General features: G+C 39.3%; 1 protein-coding gene across 2 annotated transcripts in view; it reads right to left on the bottom strand.

Moving 5' to 3' along the window:
* Positions 1-211: 211 nt before the first annotated feature.
* Positions 212-24,889, bottom strand: part of CEMIP2 (cell migration inducing hyaluronidase 2) — a 73,047-nt gene continuing 48,369 nt past the window's right edge. For both annotated transcript variants that reach the window (XM_037155022.2, XM_037155021.2), the window contains exons 16-24: positions 24,261-24,438; positions 22,794-23,009; positions 19,299-19,507; positions 13,761-13,943; positions 11,253-11,472; positions 8,106-8,204; positions 5,318-5,472; positions 2,567-2,670; positions 212-2,233 (exon numbers count right to left, since the gene is read on the bottom strand). In XM_037155022.2, the coding sequence (XP_037010917.2) occupies positions 2,037-2,233; positions 2,567-2,670; positions 5,318-5,472; positions 8,106-8,204; positions 11,253-11,472; positions 13,761-13,943; positions 19,299-19,507; positions 22,794-23,009; positions 24,261-24,438 (1,561 nt within the window). In that variant the 3' untranslated portion in view covers positions 212-2,036. The remainder of the gene's footprint in view (positions 2,234-2,566; positions 2,671-5,317; positions 5,473-8,105; positions 8,205-11,252; positions 11,473-13,760; positions 13,944-19,298; positions 19,508-22,793; positions 23,010-24,260; positions 24,439-24,889) is intronic.

Raw genomic sequence — 24,889 nt, 5'->3', positions numbered from 1 at the left:
AAGTGATTTCAATTGTGCAGCCAAAGTTGAGTATCTCTGCACTAGAGAATAATCCCTATGCTTCTGAAGCTTAGTCTTAGAAAATCCACTTAGTGGACAGTTTTTCCTTTCTTATTTCTGCTGGTAACTTCTTTATGGCTTGAATGTGGAATTTAAAAGTGATAAGATTGATTGACGGATTGATTGCTAGATAGATAGTCAGACACACATATAAAAAATACATGCACACATATTTTTATTTATTTAACTTAGGACTTGATACTTAGCATATAAATCAGAAAAAACTGAGTGCCTCAGAACTGTATTACATATTCTCTCCAAATCTTTAAAGAGCCAAACTCTAAAAACACACATAAAAATATTTAAGTCATAAAAAACACTCACACATTCAAACTAATCACCTTCAGGAACCATGATCCAATAATATATTTAAAAGGTAAGATCTCACTCATCAATATACAAAACAAACAAACAACAACAAAAAAAACCCTAAACTTTGATTAAGACTTGTGCCCTTAGGAAAAGCACTTACAGTTAGAAAGGTTTATTGGTGGCACTTTGAGGTAGCATATTTTGTAAAGTAACATAAGTCACAGAGCTGCTCTAGAGTTTCTCCTGGACACAAGAGAGAGGCCATCAGCCATAGCTCCTGGTAGACGAAAATAATTTTTGTCTGTACTCATTGCCAAAGGCAGCCTGAACACACTCCCTACTATCTTGCTGTGGCCATTCTTCCACTACACTCCATGCACTGTGGGTTTAGGGAAAGGGAAAGGCATTTTGATGCATCTTTACTCTTGGTGTGGTTGTGTCCCAGGCCAGGAGCCAATCTCCTCTTGCCACATGCAACCCTCATTGACAGGAGGTGCACACACCCAGGGGAAGGGAAATAGGCTGTCATGGCACCTTTGTAAATTGGCTCTAACAAATTCGTTTAAGAGTGCCTGACTCCTCCAAGGCTATGAAGACATTCATTTCTGAATGTTCCCTCTAGAACAGGACCCTTAAAAGGCTCTCCCTTTTTTCTCCCCGAGTGCAATATTTTGGGGTATCATTAAGCTTTCTGCAGTTTTCTTGGCAGGATGGTGAGCAGAAAAGCTTTAAAAAATCTATACACAAAAACAACTACAAAAAACCTGGATGCAGGAGCAACTCTAAGAACAGACTTTCTTTGTGCAAGTTGAAATGACGAGTTTACTGTTCAGGAAAATGGCCTGCTTCTTTTAAAAAAGAAAAAAAAAGGTTAAATGTTCAGCTCAGCTCTGCATTTTAAACACAAATATACAGTCAAAACAGGTTAAGGATTAAAGCTGCAAAAATGGTCCCCACAACCTCAGACCTTGGTATAGGTCAAAATTTTGCCCAATGGTCACAGACCAAAGGGATGTCTGAACCCTAAAAGCCCTTTTGTCCCAATGTACTTCCTGTTGGAAAGTTGGAAAGTAGAAGGAATCGACATACAAATGAATAAAAATAGCACATGTCCAGGCAAAAAAGGGCATGAGCTGGGCCTGAGTTGCCAGTTAAATCTCTATCATTCAGTATCATGTAAAATACTCAAAGGCTGCCCAGAACCAGGGCCCAAAGCATCACTGAACATGCAGCCACCCAAGTCAACTGCTGACCCAAAGTCCATGACACACTGAGCAATAGACTTCAAGTATCCAAGGTGCTACGAAGAGCTGGTCCTCTCTCGGGGACTCAGGCTGACTCCCAGAAGCCCCCACCCCACCTGACCACATGACATCCCATAATACAAGAGGTGAAGCACTGCTTATGGTCACTACAACACACTGGGGTGGAAGGTGAGGAATAAGAGAAATACCAGCCTAGAAAATACAAGTAAATTCCTTAACATTTTGTACAACTAGAAGGTGCATGAGCTGGTATTCAAGCAATCACTTTAAACTCTTTTCTCCCCTTTCTGTATCAAACAGGAAAATGGTTCCATTGGGTTAACAGTGTCATTTTAAAATGCCATAAATTAAATAAGTTAGTTCACATTTTTCCCCCAGCACTTAAGTTACAGCGAGTCTCTAATGTGCTTTTGAAATTTGCTTTAACAGCTCCAGGTCTCTCCTGTGAACAGCGCCGACTCTGTGACAACCATATTCCTCCAGCTGCAAAGGTATGAACTGTTCCAGCAGCCCAAGGCCCTGTCCAGCAGGACTGGTAAACAGCTTAGTCCATGATGGTTTAGAGTTTCCACTGAATCCCAAAAATATGGTACTCCCTAAAAAGAAAAGAAAAGTTCAATTTGTACATCTCCTAGTTTTAGGCAAGATAATGTCAGAGGTGAGCAAAACAAAGTTGGCTGGCTATAAAACAAAACACAAAAAACTACACTTCCGTACGTCAGCAAATAAATGCTCACCACCCACCTTATGTCCTAAATAGCAAACCACATCCCAACACACTTCCTCTAACACAGTCTCCTTATTTAGAAAGGATTTTCATGATACTTACTCTAGCAAAACAAGCTCATGAAAATAGGCTGGTACCTACATTCCATCATAAAAAATGAGCTGGCATTATAAGAACTTCATAGAAGAACACAAATACAAACCTTTGTTATAAAGATGAGCTGGTTTGGCTAATCCCAGAGGTACTAATGAATCTGAAATATTCAGCTGCTTTATTTCTCCTCTTGTGCTCAACAGAACAACAGACCTATATGTACAAGTTAGAAAAATCAGAGCAAATTTCAATAATTTACCATGTATTTACTGGGTTCTTTTCTGAAGTATATACAGTAGGGCAGTGATTTTCAACCTTTTTTATCTCATGGCACACATCAACAAACTACTAAAATTCTACACCACACCAAAAAAAGTACTCGTTTATTTTTTGCCAATTAACAAAAATGTAGATATAATTTTGATTCATTCACACTGGACAATTATTGTTGTGTTGGCTTTTTTAAAAAATTGACAATCTGAAGGAAAAGAGGTCAGTGTGCCTGACTCAGTGGTCAGGTATGGCATGTTTTAAAAATTCTTGTGGCTTACCCATGTGCTGCAAGCTGAAAATCACTGCAGTAAAGAAGGGAAATACTAGATAACAGCAGAATTCAAAACAAAGCAGAAAGAACCCAGATGCTTTTTTGTTTCTGCTATTACAAGATCTGACCTCCTCCCCTCACCTAGAACGTACATTGCTATTACAAGAGGTCTCTGAATGTAAGAAAAACAAGTTATTTCAGATCAGTGGACATAGTGGATGCTTGGGGCACAGACCTTGTACGGAATAAACTATCTAACAAGGGAAGCTAGTTTTGTTTGTTTCGGGTGCTCTACTAAATCTACTTATTAAGCAAATGCATAAACACCAATTCTAAAGAGAAACAAAATAAAGTCTATTTCCCACGGTTTGCTTTAAGTCATTTATGCAGTATATCAACACAAATACTCAGACTTATTTGTGGATTCTCTCTTCTGATCTCTCCTCTACCAATTCAATACCAGTTAAATCACTATGACTTCATGGTTTATTTTAATATCTGATAAAAAAGACCTTTGTATAAGTATAATTTCTTTAAAATTTGTATTTTTTTAACTTTCCCACATTTATCCTTCCAGATAAACTTCAGTATCATATATGAAATACAACAAAAAAGTACCTGATTAGGAGACTAACGGAAATGAGTTAAATTTCTATTTAATGGGACAGAGTGACGTATTTACAATATTAACTTTTCCACCTAGAAAAAGATTCTCTCTATCTACTCAACTCTTCCATATGATTTAGTTAAGCATGTATTTTCTCAATCCATCCTGACATCTCTTATTAAGATTCTTAAGTTTTACGTTGGTGTGTGGTTTTGTTCAAGTCTTTCTAACAGTAGCAGTGACTAAATGCAGAGTCAGACCAGAGGTCTGACCATAGCCACCCTGCAGGCCTGACCTTCTTCAATGGGTCACAGTGACTCTGGGTCCCATGCAATCACTTACAGGTCTCCCTACCCACCCACATCCCACATGTGTTCAGTTTCCCTAGAAGTCACTGCCAATTGCCCAATAACTTCCTAACACTTTGTTAAGACACAGTGTACACACAGAATAGTATTCCTAAGTGTACAGCACATTAAATTTCTGCAAACTAAACATACTGTGTAACCAGCACTCTGATCAAGAAACAGCACACTACAAGTAGCTCAAAAGCCTTCCTTGTGTCCCCTTTCTAGAAACAACCTAGTGACATATCAATGAGTTGGTTGTAACTTATAAATCTGTAGGGTGCCTTGTAGGATGATCATGTTGCCCTAAATATTTGTGGTAAGATTTATGTACTGGATTGTTGTAGGTGGAGTAAGTACATGACTTTTTAACATTAGGGAAAAAAATCTTTAAATCCTTAAAGAAAATAGAGGCCTTGGAAAGGAATTCTGTATAAGTGTCTTAAACCAGATAGAGCTATACGTACACACTGAGGATGACACTCAAATAATCCAGTGGCTTTATTGGATTTATGCAGATCTGGCTCTGTAATGTGTAAAGACTGCAAAGCACTGGATCAACTGAAGGTGATTCAAAAGCGAGATGGGCCTTTAATCCTTGGGAAGTGTATGTCCTTCCCTTAGTGGCTTCACTACATGAAGGCTGGTGAGTAAATCAACATCTGGAGCAAAGCCAAGGAAGCAGAAAGGAGTCTGAATTTATTTCCTTGCCTCCGGGCAGGGTCTGACCAACTCAAAATAAATAAGTAAGTAAGTAAGTAAGTAAATAAATAAATAAATAAATATGGGTTTCTCTCCTGTGCACTTTTCTTCAGAAACCAAGACAGAAAAATTAATCAGACTATGGCTGTTAAAAGAGAGACCACACACTCATCCACTATAGAACAATTTACTCTTTTCTAGTCACTTGCAAGTGGCTCAGGTGATGACTTCACATGCCACAGTCACAGGTGCATTGCTGTCGGAGGTCCCATCAGTGGGACAGACAGCTGCAAAAGTAAAACTCTAACAATTGCTTTAAAATGATAATGAGGCTTCTCTGAGGGAGTTGGGTGCAACGTATTGATATACAAACTTAATATAAAATATGGAGAGTAATGTTCCAAAATATTGAGTTTTCTTCTCGTAAGAACCTTCCCACTACCTGAAAACTCTTCCACAGTGCAAACTCTCGCTATTGATAAGCAGAGGTTAACAATGATAAGAAGCTTACAGGCATCAATCTGAGATGAGGAAAAAATAAAAACCTTCCCAGAGTCCCAAATGCCCACAGGTTGGGGCAGGAAAACAAACAAAAGCTCAGAGCAAACCAGGTATCACCTTTAATGTGGCTTGTCCCTCTACAGAGCAAGTTCCACCTACCTTGGAGGGACACCTGTTTTTAAATACTCTTTCAGGAGACTGACATCAGCAAGAGAGAAAAACTTTTTTTCTATCAGTCGGAAGGGAACGCTGCAAGCATCCACAATGAGGAGGAAGACACCCGCACTCCGGAAGGGAAAGTCGGTGCCGTTGACCTGAGAATACAAAAGTGTTGTCACCGTTTCAGTGTCCCCAGGATGACTTGTCTTTCTAGCCTCATCCCTCTGTGTCTTAACCCACACATCAAATCACAACCAGGAGGCAGATTCTACATTGTATTTACTCTTTCTGCCAATATTTGAAACTGTGCTGTGTCCTTGTAGACTTGGCTTTGACTGGACTTTACTGACTGGGTAGGATGCTCTGAGCACAAGCTGGCAGCCCACACTCAGCTGAGCAGGGTGACTCTCCCTGCGGGTTCAAGGGCTTCACTCTTACACGCACACTCTTCTACTGGAGTCAAAGCTTTTCAACTCGGTGACCACAAGGCAGTCTCGATACTGCAGCCCCACTCACTTATTGTCACACTGGCTCAGAAAACATATAACCCCCTCACATTGGGACCATCGAAGGAGCCAGACTGCCTCATCTTCTTCCTTTCATGTATGGCTGTCCTTTGAAATCAAGGGGTAAAGGTGGCAATTTTAAAGGAATTAAGCCACAAATATATTTTCAGTCATCCTCTTTAAAGTAATGTTATGAGGCCTTTTCAAGAAAAAGGAACTCTAAGGGAAGGGAACTTAAGGGGAAAAAGGGGGAGGGATTTTGAGGAACAAGTATGAATGACACAGAGATGAGGACTGGGGGGGGGGGAATGGGAGGGAGGGGGGAGACGGGGGGGGAAGAGGAAAAAAAAATGTACTTGAAAAGTAACCAAATAAAATTATTAAAAAAAAAGAAAAGAAAAAGGAACTCTAGACATATCCAAGTATCATTAATTCCTTGGCCAAAAAGGAAGGAAAAAAACTTACCAGATTGAAAAATTATTCAACACTGTTTAAATTGTGTAAAATTATAAACTACGCTAAAAGCTAATGAAGAAATACTCTCAGCATTACCCCTGTTCTTGCCTGGGGAAATTACATTCAAATTTTACTCCTAATCATTACTAATCTCCCAGGAAGCAAAATGGTTTTTTAGCTGTGTTTCAATTGCTCTAATTCAGAAGATGATTCTGGAAATGCTTAAAGTGCAATTTTATATTTGGAAAGATTGGAAGTGATACTCTTATTTTTAAAAAATCTGAATACTTAAAAATGGAAATACATTTGAGAAAAAATAGAAAATAATCTTCAACTCAAACTGTCCTCTTGAAAAGAACCACCTCCCCACAAACTTACTGCTTAAAGGAAACAGCGAACTGTCCTTGAAAACAAAATAAAGCAGCGCCACGTCCCAGCAAAGACTCTTCAGGTAATGCATCTGAAAAGTACTGGTGCCAAATGACCAAAAAGTGTCCTATGAATTTTCTAGGGTCCCAGGTACCTTGTGTACAGCAACAGAATTAGGCAGTGTCTTCAGACCCTGGGGCGTGGACATAATGACTAGATGTATCGTGGTGACACCATCGTAAGGTTGTAAATGGGAATCACTCTGTGGCACACCTGGAACTGATCTATTGTACGCCAACTATGCTGTAATTTCAGTATTTTATCCAGTGACCTAGTAGAGCAGTGAGCACTCGGCGCTGCTTCCTTTCTACAACTGACTCCCACCAGATCCTCAGAGCTCGTGCATCTTACTCCACTGAACTTGATGTCTGTTGACTAACAGCGCCCCATTTCTCCCTCCCCGCTAAGAGGGAATGCTCTTAATTCAGGGATGTTAAAGAGTCCGATTTACATTCTGGAGGTGGGGGTAGGGACAGTTTCACAACCATCTGAATGCATTTCGTACCACTGGACTCTCGGTGTATTTAAAATGGGGAGGATGGTGAATTTTATGTTACGGATATTTTAACACAATAAGAAATTAAGAAAGAAACAAAGGGTAAGACTATTTTTCCACATGTATGTGGACTTGTGATTGTGTTGCCCGGGACTTTAAAAACAAACAGAGCTCCTGAAGAGACCACGCGAGACTGGGCCCAGGCCCTGGCTGGACATAGCTAGATGGCTAGACATCTGCTCCCAAAGAGCTCTTTACACGATGGCTCTCTGGGGTCAACCTGACTTTGAACAGGCCGTGTGCCAAGAGCCGGTTACCGCGGCCAGCTTGCCTCTTAGCCCAAATTCTAATGCTGATACCGAGGCTCAGGACTATCCTTCCATTAAAACCCTACAGAAAAGACAGCCAATACCCTGAATCTTCACTTTCCTGGTCTTAAAAAATGGGGGCCGGGCAACCTCAAACTAACTGGCCAAGGAAAAAACTTAAAACTCATTTTCGACATTTTTAACAAACAACTTGAAAGCTCCTTCTAAATTTCAAAAATCGAAGTTAAATACAGTTTCCTACATTTTGATTGCCTGTGGCAATTATTTTTTAACCAAAGATGCCTTTTCTTTTTTAGAAATGAAATTGGAGTCATCTGTTACACTGTTAATGAATAAAAAGTACTGTGAACAGTTTAACATTTGCCTAAAAGTTATCAATAAATACAATCTGCTGAAAAAATTGTAATATATTTACCTAAAAACATAAATGTCTAGGAGGTATAAAAACCTCTATTGTATGGCTTGTCCCCAATAACCAAAAACATGATTACAAACAAGCGGTTGTTCCCAGAAATAATCCCGTCACCATTGTGAAACATAAAAGCGAGAAACTAAAGCCAGAAGGTACTCACAGAGATAACCGACCGGTCTCCGCGCTGAGTCTCTGCCTTACTGGGCGACTGGAATTGCACAGGGAGGTAGCTTTTATGAGGATCACTAGTGAATACCATCTGAAGAGGAAAGACGTACCATAATTATGTCAACTGCATTTTCCTCAAAGAGGGTGCTTCAGTACAAACTCAACCACAACAAATGAGTAGGGTTTTTGTCCCCTCTCAAGTTTTTACACCTATTTCATGACCTGGAATTCTCGATATAGGTTTCATATGAGGAGGGCATGTTCCTCATTTTCTGAACCAACACCAGTTTCAAATCATTGTAATCTTGTTAATAAAATCAATTCTACAGCCCTGGCTGGTGTAGCTCAGTGGATTGAGCACGGGCCTGCGAACCAGACAATCGCGGTTCAATTCCCATGCCAGGGTGAAGGTTCCCGCAGGCAGGGACACGAAGGCAACCATACATTGATGTTTCTCTCCCTCTCTCCTTCCCTTCCCCTCTGGAGATGAATGAATAAAATCTTTAAAAAAAAAAATCAATTCTACAAATGACTAAATAAGTGTGTTTTGTATTTACATATTTGTACACATTTTATGCAAATCTTTTCAAAGATCCTTTTCAGACCAGTTATTCTGAACTGGGACTCAGTCACTCCAGGACTAAGGAAAGAAGTATAGATGACACGTTTAAAAACCGTTAGTAGCCTTGTGCATCACCAGGTCTAAATCCCCCTGCCTGACCTGCAAAGCATCACATAAATCCAGTCACACCTGATACACACAGGCTCCTATTTCCCACTGCCCCATCACATTCACAGACAGGGCAGTTCCCTCCTTTTCCCACGAGCGCTTTACCTCCTTTCCTGACACTCTGCCTTTGCAGATGCTGTTTCCTCCCCAAAATGTCCTTTCCTGTTTCCTTCTTCTCTTCCAATTCACTCCCAGCCTCCAAGTCGTACCTCCTACCTCCTTCCTAAAGGCTCTCTTATCATCCAAAAGCACTCTTAACTCTCACACAAGAGAACCTAAACTCTTCAGGTGCTCTTAGACCTAAAGTATATGTCCTAGTTGATATTAGCAACTTCACTGCAAGGGCAACTAATCATTAGGATACTAAGTATTCTAAAGCTGGATGGGTTTTTTTTGAAGTCTCAGGTTTGGGGTCAAACATTCATGTGATTTTTTCCTACTTACTCCTAGTATACAAGGTCTGTCAGGAAAAAGTCCAGCCATTGTTAATATTATGAGAACGGTTTGCATGACATCAACATAACCCAGCAGCCAAGAGTGGACAGGAATGTGCATGTGCAAACCATGATGACTTAACGGTACTAGTCAGTGGGGGTGGTAGCCACCATTAAGTGAGCATGTGTACTGTGTGGACGTAAAAGAGATGTCCCCAGATGCTTCAAATACTTTGCAACTGCACAAAGTCAGTAATCATTGCATTTTTTAAAATGAATTGCAATCAATGCTTCAAGCACAAAGAATAAAGAATGCTAAATATTAATGCATGGAATCATTTTACAAGGTAGGCCAATGATGATTAAATTATTTTTATGTTATAATATTAATTATAATTATAATTATAAATTATATAAAGTCTTCTCGGTAATGAAGGACTTTCTCAACAAACTCAGCTAATGATTTAGCCTGGAGCATTTCCTTCTCCACAAAATCAACTAAAAATGTCACTTTGACTGTCAAAACATTGCATGGGATAGGCAAGAACTCATACAAACTTCTTCACGTACACAGCTTTTTGGTTTTCTATTTTGGTTTTAGTTGAACTAGAGAATGGAGGTGGCACAGGGATATGAGACATAACCGATGGGCAGCTGCATGCGGATACTCATCACATACAACAGGAAGCATAAATCCATGTTCCTTCCCCTCTCTATGCCTCCAGTGGGCGGAAACAAATGAGGAATATGAGAAATAAAGAACCTAAGCAGTGAAAGAATTTTGGTTTTCTAAAATCACTTAGAATGGATAAAATTTAGAGATTTCCTCCTCTATTAATAGGCAGTATGCGTTACTGTGGCAACTCTTGCTTTTAAAAAAATTATCTAGCCCTGGCTGGTGTAGCTCAGTGGATTGAGCACGGGCCTATGGAGCAAAAGGTTGCCAGTTCAATTCCCAGTCAGGGCACATGCCTGGGTTGTGGGCCAGGTCCCCAGTTGGGGGCACGTGAAGGGCAACCACACATGGATGTTTCTCTCCCTCTCTCCTTCCCTTCACCTCCCTCTAAAAATAAATAAATAAGTTTTAAAAAATTATCTAGCCCAGTGCAATTCCAATGTAGACATATATCAGAACCCCCTGCGGGACTTTTTAAAGCACAGACTGCTGGCCACCCCCCATCCCCCACCGCCAGTATTTCTGGTTTAGTAAGACTGGTACTGGGTCCAAGAATCATCAGGTGATGCTGTTGCTGCTGGTTAGGGCACCACACTTGGAGAACCATTTCCCTTGACCCATATTTGTTTATACAAAGATTAAGTATTAGTTAAGGCAGTAATACGTCTATACTTCTCTTGCACTTGGAACTGATCTGACTTCCTTTGGAACCCCATGCCTGATTTTGATTTTAAGTCATATTTTGGATTTACTTTCATTGCCATGCTTCTTCAAGAACCAAAAGAAGTCCATCTACTTAAAAATATGTCAGGAGAAGCATTTCACATCTAACCAGGGTTAGTTTGTACTTTTAATTACAGGTAAATGTAATAGCAGAGGCTTCCAAATTAAGAGTGGCTTTCCGCCTTCAAAAAGGAAAACAATTTCCGCAAGTTGCATTTTCAGGAGAGAAATTTCACACTGCCAATAAAACAAAGTATTTTTCTACATCACTGACATGTAAACCCAGACACAAGACTCTAACAGAATCACCTCTGTGAAAGAAAGAATAACCCCCAACAAATGCACTGTCACCCAGGGTAAACTGATGCATCACAGAGGGAAGGTATTTTTATTGTAATGTGGACAAATTTAATTCTTATGAGTATTACATTCTAGAATGGGCCACTATTCAGGAGAAACCATGCAATATTTATAAACTGGCAACACAACTGTTTCCCCAAAAAATAAAGTGCACCTATTACAAGGAACCTCGTGACTTTTTCTCGCAGCCACAGCCCACATTTCATCCTTATTTACCTGACGGGTCCCGCAGCCCTGACAGGGTTTCGAGAGCATGGCTGGCAGCTGCTTGATTGCCGACGGCTTTCTGTAATACTGGGGATATGCTTTGGCCATGCAGTTACTGGTCTCTTTTGAGTCTGTTGCTGCCTGGACCCTGACTCTTTCGCATCCCTGAGTTGAACAGTAACTGTGGCCATCCCGGTGGCCTTGGGCTTTGAGATACAAGAACAGCAACCTACACAAAACAGAAAGCAACCCACTGGGTGTTAGACTGACTCGCAAAAACTTACACACAAAAAAAAACATTCCTCAAATTAACTCATGGCCGAAAAGGATATTCCTCTAATAAACTAAATTTTCCCTATAATAAAAATAAATTACAAAGCTAATACAACTGTTTCTCTTTCCTTTCTATCCTCGTACACACCTAAGTCAAATTCAATACTCCTGTAGAAAGTCTAGTGGTGACCTAAGTCAGCTGTTGTAGAAGATATCAAAGCTGATTTCTGGTTTGAATTAATTCAACAGGTGATTTGAAAGGACGGAATATGGCTTGTCTCAAGAATTCCTAAGAACACTTTATACTGAGTTCTTTGTGCTGAGTTTAGAATTTGGTGCACTGGCATGCTTTATTCTTTCTTTCTTTGTTCCTCTCTTTTTTGGGTTTATAAATTGTTTCAGTTTAAAGCACAAAACTCAAATAAAAACAGAAACTGTGATTCATTTGGCTTAGAGTAAGAAATAGTTTGAAATCAATTCCTGTGATGTTTACTAAGCTCAGATGGGCCTGAGGTCCTTCTGTCTGTACTTTGGCCAAGATCAAATGAAATGAGCAGTCCCACGGACTCCAAATTATCCTCCTACTGCCAAGATGAATGGAGAAGTAACTTCCAGGCAGCAGTCCAACAGGACTCAGCAAACCTAGTCCTACTAAAGCAAAGGAAGTCAAGGTTGAGCAGATGTGATTGATTACTGAAGATCAAGAACTCACATTTTAATATGAGGTCAATGAACAATGCAAAGTAGCAATTATGAGGTAAAAATCAGCCATTGTCCCAACATCCAGTAATTTTAACATATATATAAGGAATGACACAAACCTGATTAGCACGGGCCTTTTGGTGTATAATTAAAGTCATCAAAATGAACAGAATTAAAAGGAATTATAACCCCAAAGGACGAAGGATCTTAGGAATACCCAGATGATAACACATTCCCCACCTTTTTACACATTTCATCATTAATTCGTGATCACCAGACTGCCCTTACAAATTTGGTTGTCCTATTTGTTTTTGTGAAAAATCAACTGAGAACATGGAAGTTCTGTCATGTATAGATTAAAAGTCCAAGTAGTTTGAGTCTAATTACCAACTGAAAGTCAAAGATAACTATGATTTAACGAAAAAAAGATTTAAGCTAATCACATTGGCTGCTGGAGGGACCCTGGAGGGCAAATAAATTGCATCATATTCAAAGCCTAACAAGGCACTTGACTGAACCCTCAACCTTGTTCCCCCCATTAAAGCCTGAACCCCCCTCGCCCCAGCCTGAACGTCCGTCTTCCCCCGAACATGCCATGCCACGTCCTTCCATGCCTCCATGCATTCATCCACCTTGTTCATGGGACGATTCACCCATTTCTTTTCCCATCTCCTCCTATTCATTCTGGTGTCACTCTCTTGGGATGTCACTAATTACCTTCGGCCAAACTTCTGGGCTATGTCAAAAGGTACACTAAATATCCCACAACAGGACTTGTAGCATTTAAACTTTTCACTCTCCGATTACCTACGTTAAATACCCACATCCTTCAATGATCTATGAATTCTCAGAAGAAATGCATCTCATTAGTATCTTTACTATGGTACCTAGGCAATGGAGTGTAGGTGGAATGTCAGCTTAAGGAACGGCTAAGGAGCATGCTAGTTGCTGGAAGAGTAAGGAGATCAAGCCTACCATCACCCAAAGGCTGAGAGACTGTAACTGGATAAGAGCAGACAAAGCCAACAGGACCCTAGGTGAACAGGATTAGAATTAAAAAGTGGAAAGATGCAGTCTAGAGAAAGTTGAAAGCAAACATGCCATGGTTATACAGTGATTTTGTTTTACAACTCAAGGTCAACTTGAGAGATAGCTTTAAAGAAAAAAAGAGCTTTCACTGAGATATGAATTATATCATATGTAAATAATCATCTAAAAGAGTTGTTATGGAAAAGAAATAAGTTTAATTTATTTAACTTATTTGGGTCTACTGGTTCTTTATTGACAAGGATAATTTCTCTCTAAATTGCTTTAATAGGCATATGAAAAACATCTTCACCCACTTCCCACTGCCAACTATAATTATGAGTCATTCTAGTCCTCTAAGCCTGTAATACTGGATGAGCAGAGAATTACCCACATCAGCTGCTTGTCTAAAGAGCCATCACATCATAGCCTATTCTTAGTTAGGCTGAAGAACTAGTAATTTCACCATTAAAGAAAAATAGCAACAACTCTCATTCACTAGTTACACTGAATTACCCCGTGCCAGAGTCAAAATAGAATTTCCTCTCAGACTGCTTCTTCTGCAATTCTTCCAGTGAATTCACAGGTTCATAATCTTCCATTTTGGATAAGGAGCCATTATGCCGCTGTAAAAAGCCAAAACTAATCTGAAAAAATGTGTTTGATGGATAGCAGAGGCCAACTCGAATCCAGTCATTCCTATCAAAGAGAGAAAAATTAAAAATGAGTTCATAGTTGAACCAATATACTTTGGGCATTACAGCATATGTAAATATCAGCCATGATTTTTCTCCTTAAATGTCTGCTGCATGTTGAGCCACTAACAATGGAAGTCCTGCGACCTAATGAATCATCCACCTTTAAATGTTACCCAAATTTCTCCCATCAATAGATTTACAACAATCACATGGCTTATAGTAACTTTCTGGTTTCAACAGGATTTGGAGGAATGTGAGCAGAAGTTAAGTAAGATGGACTTAGACTCTTCCAGCAGATAATACCATTAAGTGAGATGGCTGGAGTGGCCGGACAGTGGAAGTATACATTGGTAAAATCTTTTCAAAGAATTTTTTTGTTCTTAAATCAATTTTTATCTTTATTATTACATTAGGATAAATACTGAGTATGGTGAAATCTGAATATGAAGGTATGTATGTTTGTAAAGCTTTTGATGCATGGGACCAAACTGCCAGTCTTTTTTCTTACCTAAAATCCTTAGATATAAAATTAATACCTTTTAAAACCATTAAAATATTTCCCCTTTTTATCATTTGTTTTTTGGGGGTATATTTTAATTGTGGTAAAATATGCATAATACAAAATTTACCATTTTAGCCATTTTAACTGTACAGTTAACTGGTACAAAGTATATTCATAAGGTTGTGCAAACATTACCACTATCCATTTCCAGAAATTAAATCATTCCAAAGAATTTTTATTTTTTTAAATTTTATTTATTTATCTTCAGAGGGGAAGAGAAGGAGAAAAGGAGAGAAATATCAGTGTATGGTTGCCTCTCATGAGTCCCCTGCTGGGAACTGGCCTGCAACCCAGGCATGTGCCCTGACTAGGAGTCAAACCACAGTTGTTTGGTTTGCAGGCCCCTGCTCAGTCCACTGAGCTACAACAGCCAGGGCTCATTCCAAAGACTTTTTAAACAACAGATAACAAGGCCTTAAAATTGTTCACATAGGTTCCACCCATTAATCCCACTAAAGAATAATTAAAAATGGAGACCAAAATGTACTTTAAAAAATGTTCTTGGCTTCACAGGTGAATTTTACCAAACATTCAAAGAAGAACTAACACCTATCCTTCTCAAACTATTCAAGAAGAGAGAAGACTCCCCAACTCTTTTTATGAGGCCAGTATTATATTAATCCCAAAACCAGGTAGAGAAACAATGAGAGAAAATTATAGTATCTCTGATGAACATAGATGCTAAAATCCTCAACAAAGAACTAACAAACCAAATTCAACAATACATTCAAAAGATCATACACCTCAATCAAGTGGGATTTATTCCAGGGAGGCAAGGATGGTATGATATTCACAAATCAATAAATGTAGTACATCACATAAACAAAATAAAAGATAAAAATTGCACAATCACATCAACAGAAGCAGAAAAAGCATGTGATAAGGTACAGCACCCATTAAGATCAAAACACTCAGCAAAGTGGGAATAGAGGGAGCATGCCCCAACATAATAAAAGCCATATACAAAAAACCTACTGCCAATATCATACTCAAGAGGGTAAAAACTGAGTGTTCCCCTTAAGATCAGGAACAAGACAAGAGTGTCTGCTTTCAGTCTGCTTTCAGCACTCTTACTCAACAAAGTACTGGAGGTCCTAGCCACAGTGATCAGACAAGAAGAAATAAAAGGCATCCAAATTGGAAAGGAGGAAGATGGCATTTGCAGACGACATGCTAGTGTACCTAGAAAACCCCATAAGCTCCGCCAAAAAGCTGCTCAGCAGAATAAGTGAATTCAGCAAAGGAACAGGATACAAAGTCAATATGCAGAAATCAATGGCATTTTTGTACACTGACAACAAAATACCAGAAAGAAAAACTAAGAGAAAAATCCTATTTACTATAGCAACAACAACAGCAAAAAAAAGAAGTACCTAGGAATAAATTTAACCAAGAAGGTAAAAGACCTGTACTCACAAAAATATAGAACACTGAAGAAAGAAATTGAGGAAGATACAAATAAATAAAAGCATATACCCTATTCAAGAATTAACATCATTAAAATGTTTGTAATACCCAAAGCAATCTATATATTTAACACAACTCTTATTAAAATACCAATAGCATAATTCACTGATCCAGAACAAATATTTCAAAAGTTTACATGGAACCAAAAAAAGACCCTGCATAGCCCTAGCAGTCTTGAGGAATCAAGAACAAAGTTGGAGAGATCACAATACCTGACATCAAACTATACTACAAGGCCACTGTAATCAAAACAGCCTGGTACTGGCTTAAGGACAGACACATAGGTCAATGGAACAGAATAGAGAGCCCAGAGATAAACCCATGTCTCTAGGGTCAATTAATATTTAACAAAGGGAGCATGAGCATACAGTGGAGTAAAAAGAGCCTCTTCAATAAATGGTGTTGGGATAACTGGACACTTTCATGCAAAAAAATGAAATTAGACTACAAACTTACACCATATACCAGAAAAACTCAAAATTGATAAAAACTTAAATATAAGTTGTGATACCATAAAAGTCCTAGCAGAAAACATAGGCAATAATATTTCAGTTATCCCATGTAGCAATATTTTTGCCAATATATCCCCTAGGGCAAAGGAAATAAAGGGAAAATAAACAAATGGAACTACATCAATTACAAAGTGTCTGTCTGCACAGCTAAAGAAGCCAACTTCAAAATGAAAAGGGTGAATATATTTGCCAATGATACATAGGACAAAGGTTTAACCTCCAAAATACATAAAGAACTTATACGAATCCAAACCAGGAAGACGATCCAATTAATAAATGGGCAAAGTACCTGAATATACACTTCTCCAAAGAGGACATACAGATGGCCCATAAACATATGAAAAAATGCTCCACAACAACATGTAAAAAGTAAAAAAAATACAATGTTCTTTATTTACTTTTTAGAGAGGGGAAGGGAAGGAGAAAGAAAGGGAGAGAAACATCAATGTGTGAGAGATACATTGATCATTTGCCTCTCACACGATGCCCCCAAAGGGGGACCTGGCCGGCAACCCAGACACCTGCCCTGATTGGGGATCAAACTGTTGGCCTTTTAGTTAGCAGGCCAGCACTCTATCTACTGAGCCACACCAGACAGGGCTGTGGTATATTTATAATAGCAAAGGGAGGGGCGGGCAGGACGAAAACAACCTAAATTTATATGGGGGAAGGGAATACTTAAATACATTTTGATACATCTACATGCTCAGAAAACATTTGAGGGTAGAGAGAGAGAACACTATAAATGTTTATAATGCCTTACCCTGTTTAGGAGAATTATAGGTTATTTCCATTTTCTTTATGTTTTTCTGCATTTTCCTTATTTTGTTGAATGAATAAGTACAGCTTTTATAACTTTTAAAGTGTTATTTTCAGAAGTGGCACTATGACAAAATCTATGACCCCTCTATAATTATATTACATTTGGAAAAATAAGATTGTCCATCTCTTCCTCTTGCCTCTGCCCATGATGTAATTTTTACAAACTTTCAGCTAATTAAACAGGGAAAGTTTGACTGAACTTCAAGGCCATGTGGATTTTTGAAACTTTTAGGTTCTGCCTTTTTTCACTTTAAAATGTTTTTACTTGGTATCCATTCAAAAGTAGGGCATGACACTGACAGAACCCTATATACCATTTGATTGTAATATCTCACCTAAAATTCATAACCTGCCAGATATAGGTTTTTGGATTAGTGATCACTTTTTGATATTTCTCATCGGTCCTCTCCGATCTCACTTTCTTCTTTCACTGACTGCACTGCAGCTCACTGACAGGAGTGATAACATCGGGTTGGCTTTTAGAAACCTCACCCTGGACACAATGTGGCCAAAGGACTAGAGGTGGGGAGACCAAGCAGGACCTACACAAATGATGATGGTGACCTAAACTCAGCCACAAACAGTGGGGGTGGAAAGAAGTGGAGAGATTGGGACCGCATTGAAGACACAGAACTAGCCAGGTTTGGTCACTGATGAGAGGGGAGATGAGGGAAAAGGAAGTGAGAAGGATGAGTGCTGGCACTTGTGGCTTTATTGACTCAGCAGGTGGAGGTGCAACTCTCTAGCAGGGACACAGAAAAGCAGCAACAAGTGTCATAGGGAAACAGTAATGGTTCTGTGGAGAGCTTGGGTCAGGGACCTCACATCTCAGAATAAGAGCATCCACTGTGGCATTCACCAGTCCTGGGAAGCGACTTGCTCAGAACTGACGTCCTACACATTCTGTGTCCACCTCTTATCTGAGCAGTTTCATGGAGTCACTAGGGCCAGCCACCATACAGATCTGGACTGATTTAACTCTGCCTTTTGAAAGGGTGCCCTCTTTCCTTTCTAGTTTCACCTCCTGTCACTTCCCCTGACACACCCTCTGCTCCCATCACACTGCATCCATCAGGCCCTGAACAGAACTAGCCCTTCCCCAGCTCTGTTGCTTTTGTAACAAGACAGATCACTTGGTATCACTTTCCCAGCACAGCCTGGCCCAGCTCCCTTAGGCAGAATTAGTTGCTCTAGCCTTTGTCCATTAAGAAAAAATTTTATTGGTTGATCGATTTTCTCAAGTTTTTTTCAACCTGTATACTGTGAGCTCCTAGAGGACAAGTACTTTTCTCACGTGTTGTTTTCTGGCACAAACACTTAAATAAATTAATGTAAACATAGAGCCTTTGATTGTAAGTGATATTATTTGGCAGACAATTGAGAAATCAAGAAGGGACAGAAAATGCCTTCGGGCAGGAGTGGTAAATCCCTGGCATTCATGCCACGACCCTCGCACCTCTTACTCATGACAGACATTCTAATCAATCACAGCACTGTCTCTTCTGTCAAATCCAAACCTGGCCTCAAAACATCCTTTTTGAGGGTGTTTTGAGGCCACATGCCAGGGCACATGCCAGGGTTGTGGGCCGGGTTTCCAGTAGGGGGCATATGAGAGGCAATCATACATTACTGTTTCTCTCCCTCTCTTTCTCCTTCCCTTCCCCCCTCTCTAAAAATAAATAAATAAAAATCTTTTTTAAAAAAAGGCAAAACTTCCCACCCCAGCAAAAGGGAATTAAAGTGCTTAGCAGACTCTATCAGAACCTACTGGTAAATGGCTTTCTGTATACAAAAAACTTGACCACAGAAAAAGAGAAATGCTTTTTAAAATGAAAAGATTCAATTTGTGTAATCTTTTAATCTCATCCACATAAAATATACAGCCTCCTTATGAGAGGAATGAAGCAGATGAAATCAGCATTGCTATTTATCATTTTTCTCCACTAAATTCCTACTTGCTTAACTAGTTGAAACAGCAGCAATGGAAACATACTTGTTGAAATTGATGAGGTATAGAAACACAGTCTTGGGCGCCGGCCCATTCCAGTGGATGGTGTACCCCTTCTCCAGCATGATCACAGGCTGGTACTGTGGGAAGGCAGCCTTCTGGTTAATGCCCCGAAGCACCATCGGGTGGGACGGATATTCATCTCGTGTGATGGTCATAGTCAGATTCTGAGTGCTCCATGTCTGCACATAGACCTTTAAGAAATGAATTAAGAATTAAGGGGAAGAGCATGAAAAATTAAAGAGCTAAAAACATTTCCAGCACAAATGCACGTGTCTCTACTTTCAAAAGAAAGATTCGGTGACCTGTGCCAGACTAAATGAGTACTAGCCAACTTCATCATAAGCCACACTTACAACGAAGCCTGCTCAAACTGAAATGGTAAAAACAGACCCTGCGTTCTGCTGGCCAAGACCGTCATCATCTCTTCCACCACAATGGGCCAGCTTATTCATCAGAGTATAAAATCTCTGTGGCTTATGTAGCCTGTCAGAGAAATCTCTCAACTGAAGAATACACATACAAGAAATTAGTAAATTAATGTGAAAACCGATACCCTCTACTCAAATCTGAGAGACTTTCCTCTAAAACAAGAGAGGGATAATGTAAATACCCTAGTTTTGGCTTTCAATTTTTCCATGACCTACATCAGCCCAAGAAGTCATTTTTTCACCCCTTCAAAAAACAAGGGAGGTTATAAAGCACTCTGCAAAAACTGGAAAAACATATTAAACTGAGACTTATTTGAAAGTCCTGAATTTATTCCAGTGGCACTTGAGCCCCTTGCTGTGCCAAAACAAAGCCTTCCCCAAATGCATCCTCCAAAGAACAAACCTCAGAACAATTTTCTAAAACAAATATGTATCCTGTAACAGATCTCCCCAGAAGTATTAAAACATTTGCAGCATATCATATTTAAGCCATGATACTTCTATTTTTCTCTTTCGGTCATTTCTACAGTTTTGCCCATAACTAATTCCTCATATATACATCCTTTGAGACAGAAAACCTTCTTAACTCTCATGCACATGTGACTACTTCAACATGATACTCTTCCCTACTGACACCACCTAAAGATTTAAAAGAGACCAAAAATATATATTTTGAAATAAATATATTTATTCAAATACACATTTAATATATAATTGAGTATATCGTATATATTATTTAAATAGATTTATATAATATATAAATATGTTTATGTATAATTACATATAGTTTTATATAATAGGTATATAAATGTAGGAGATATATATATTCTGCCCTCTTCCAAATCCAACAGGGTTTTAAAGTAGCACCTGTAACCTTAATTCTCCTTATGTTACCACCTTTCTTCCTGAGCTCTTTTATCCCTTTGGTCATCAAAAAGCAGACATTCCATTAAAATAAACTTACAAATAGCTAAATAATGTTTGTTATGTCTTGAGATCTGCTTCTATCTTTGGCCTAAAAACATATAGTATCGTCCACTAGCTCAGTAACAACAAGAAACAGCTGCAGATCTGAGCTTCCAACACAAATTCCAAATTTTCAGAAGATTTCTAACCTGCTGACCTGGTATTCCCAGAGCCTCCTGGGAAATATCTTCATCTTAAAAAAACCAGAATTACTGCCCTGGTTTGTAAGGTAGAGGGGTCTGGCTCACAGTCTCAAACATATTATAAGCCAAAGAATTTAAAGACCCACTGGTAATAATTTTAAAAGGGAAAGTTCTCATTAGGGAGCACACATCATTTTAAGATAGATACATGAATGCACCTTTAAATACACACAAATAGCAAGAAATTTCAATAAAACTGCAGCTACAAAAGGACTAAAAACTTTGTTTTTGTTATTTTAATTCTAGAATTTCTATCACTTCCTAGGTATTGATGAGTCAACCTAATTTTAAGAGATGATTATGATTAAGAATAAAATATATAGGAATGGGAAATCCCACAACAAAGAAGCTAATATTTCAAAAAACACACTTTAAAAAAACACAAAATCTCTCCAGTCTTTATCCTTATTAAGTCCCTTGTCTTGTTGATAGATAAAAATATTTTAAAGTTCTTTTTTTAACTTAAGAATCATAACATTATTTAGCAGTCATGATCCAGAAATCAGAGAAGCAATAAAGAATTCTGCTCCAAGAAGCTTCCACTATATAAAAGGCATCAGTGGTCAAAAACCAGAAGAGGCTCAAGGAATTGAAATGCAGAAGCCCACAAACACACTCTTGACAGGCAAAGCAGCCAGAGCTTGGCAAAGGGGCTTCATCACAGACTAGTCCTTCCCCAAGAACCCTCCTTAAAAATAAGAGCATTCAGCAGCAAACCAACAAGGAAGGCTTCTTTCCTGCCTTTAGGCCGTTAGGACTATTGGAGGCCAATTCCCCTTGGAAGATCCCTTGCAGTTCCCTAATTCTCCTGCCCATGCTCTAATTCTTCTTTTCCTTTATTTTTCTTTTCTCCCTTGATTTAATATTAAATCTTACCATTTAATTATATAAAATATGGAAATAAAACTTTGCTCCCTTCAACATTCTGGGCAACTGGTACCCGTGTCTGTAACCTCTCCATCCATCCAAATATCACTATTAAAATCATTATTACAACTTAGAGCTCTGGTCCTCAAATAATAGTAATCGCAGCAAACACCTCACTATGTGCCAGGTTGTGGGCTAAATGTTTTACATATAGCCATACATTCTTTCTTCACAACAGCCTTGTATGAGAGGAACTAGTATTATCCTCATTGTGCATAGTCACAGAACAGTTCATTAACTTGCTCAACTCATATTTAAGGAAATAATAAGCCAAACCCAGAGAGTATGACTCAAGCATCTGTGCTCTTAACATACTACCTTCCAAACGAGTCCATCCTCTCATACCAAGTATCCAATTAATAAATGCACAGTAGCTTAATGTTTCTAAAGAGGTATTTCCCAATCTATACCATCCCATTTGTATTTTCATGTTAATAGATAGTATATCCTAATATAATTCAAAGAACTGCCTTGGATTCCTCCTTGTCCACTCATTTCCATCCCCAGCTGTCTCTGAGAACACCTCACTTCCCATGTGATACTGATATTCTGCCCCAAAATTCAGACTCCCATATTTAATACAGATGATGTCCCTGAAAGCAAAGACTAAAGTTCCCTCTCTGGGGGCAGAACTATAACATGGTGAAACCCTGGCCTAAGACTCAGGAAATACCGGTTCTCACCCCAACTCCATCCCAACCATGTTTAACCAAGGGCAAATCATCTTGCCTCTCCTGGACTCAAGATCTGACTCGTTGAACTGGTTTGGAGTCGGGGAGCTTGAAATACAATCCTATGAACTCATGGTTCCTATTGAATTTTTTCCCTTTTTTTCTAAATAAAATCAGGCTTTGGAAAGTATCAATCATGCTGAAGAGCAGAAGAGCAGCCCTCACAGAAGCAGGGACGTCAGAAACTGGAAAGGAAGCGGGCATCCTGACTCATCGGCCTACCTGGGCGTAGCTCCCGCTGCAGACCACTGCGTTCCACTTGGTAACATTTACACAGCTGGGATGGCGGATCAGGTAGTTGTCAATTCTTCCCACATAAGCGTCCTTGTATCCTGTCACAGAGCCATCAATGTCATGGAATATGGAGTTCTTATCACCATCCAGCTCACAATCTTCAAACCAGGGGCCAGGCTTTCCAAAGAAGACATTCAGAGAGACCTGAGGGCAGTGAGAAACCGGGACATCTCAAAATGCGGGCTGCTGCAGCCCAATCAGCGTCTCCTGCAAGGATCCTGCTGCATGTCCGTTCCAACTGCTTTAGATCAAAGCAGTGCAGAGTCTCAGTTCATAGCTGTCAACTGAGGTGCCCAGTCAACCAAAGTTTTCCATTAAATATGACATGGTTTTGAAGGAAAAAAATTTCCAAAGCCTTATGGCATTCAACTTACAAAGGTTAAAGTTCATCTTCAGTGGTTTACCTTTTTTCTAATTAAAAACTATTACCTGCTCTCCAGATACAACTGATCTGTAGTAAGAGAAATTAGAATGGTTGTGGGACGGGGAACTAAGCAGTCATGCATATTTGTTAAAAATCATAAACTTTACACTTTAGATCTGTGCATCTGCCTGTATCAAATTATACCTCAATTAAATAAAAATCTAAGTTTAACTCCCAAGCTAGTTAATTATTTCTCTCCAAGTGCTTTAGTTACTTATTCATATAACTCTCCCCTCCTACTGAAAAAATAACTAGAGCCCCAAATTAAAACAGTCTAAGCATGGCCTTAGTGTGAATAATAAAATATTTAAAACAGGGCCAGATATATCATAAGCATTTACTAAATGCTAGCTATTAAAATTCCATGAAGTTCCTTTCCCACTAGCTTCCATGGTCTTACTCACAGAAGTTCTACACCGAGTGTAACACATAATGACATTCGGTATTTCCCCAACGACAAGCACAAGGGACAGGGGCCAAGCATAGGTCGCCCTCTGCCAGAAGCGAGTAAAGCCCTTCACTAAAAACAACGTGTTTCCCACCAGCAGGTATCCCTCTCCTTTCCCAACCTCTTATCCTGTAGTGCCCCAGCGGAAGAGACCAGACAAGTAAAGTTCCACGCAGATCCCAAATCTCCTCATGGATCGGTACACTAAATTCCCCAAAATCATGTCCTCTTTTCTTATGAAACTCTACAATCCCTCTCCCCATGTTATCATTTTAGGTCATTTCTCTTTTTATTACCTAAATGTTAAAAAATACCCCAGGTCACACGGGACTTCCATTCTCACCTTGAACTCGATGGGACAGAGTGAATGAAATTACGAGTTTCCTTGGCATGTATTACATGCCCCCCCCCCCAGTCATAAAGACTTGGTATGAACCCTTCGTCTCCGTCTCTGTCTTTGGGAATGTGCTATGCCTCCTTCTCCGCCCACAGTCACCATGGGGAACCGTAAGGAGATACTTACATGTGGACCGAACTTCACAAGGGAGATGTTATTTCTGGGGGTTATCTGCCAGGTGTTCTTCATGAGGAAGCCAATAGCACTGGTGTGCCTATCTGGGGTTGGCACATATTTTTTGAATGTGCACCTGGTGAGATGAATGGGCCCGTCATAAATCTGAAAGCCTCTAATTGGGAAGGTCCTGTTGAAATACAAGATTTTGTTTAATGCACATGGGCCCGTTCTCTGAATACCACTTCACTTACATTATCTGTTTTATGCTGTTGAATACTCTGTATCCACAAAACACAATTCTAAAATACAGTGGTACCATGACCAGACACCTAATCAACTGAAATATACATGGTGAAGGGCCAATAAACAGGAGAACAAAGGATAAGGACAGATAAGTGCTATGGAGACAGTTAAACCACAGTAATACATTAGGAGGGAGAGGAAAGACGCTATTTTGGAGAGAAAGGAAGCCCCTCTGAGGAGGTGACTTTTGCTTCCTTGAATTAACCAGCTGAGACCTTTTATTTGGTAACTCGTATAACTTTGGTTTTGGTTCCAAAACTGCTAACATGAGAACAAAAGATGAATCTGTGCTGAAACTGAGAGAAGCGCCTTCCAAAGAGCCACTAAAAGATAGT

The sequence above is a fragment of the Artibeus jamaicensis genome, unplaced genomic scaffold (assembly GCF_021234435.1).
Source record: "Artibeus jamaicensis isolate MK-2021 breed Jamaican fruit bat unplaced genomic scaffold, CSHL_Jam_final scaffold_1964, whole genome shotgun sequence".
Lineage (NCBI taxonomy): Eukaryota > Metazoa > Chordata > Mammalia > Chiroptera > Phyllostomidae > Artibeus > Artibeus jamaicensis.
The sequence above is the reverse complement of the archived record's forward strand: the minus strand, read 5'-3'. Positions and strand labels throughout refer to the sequence as shown.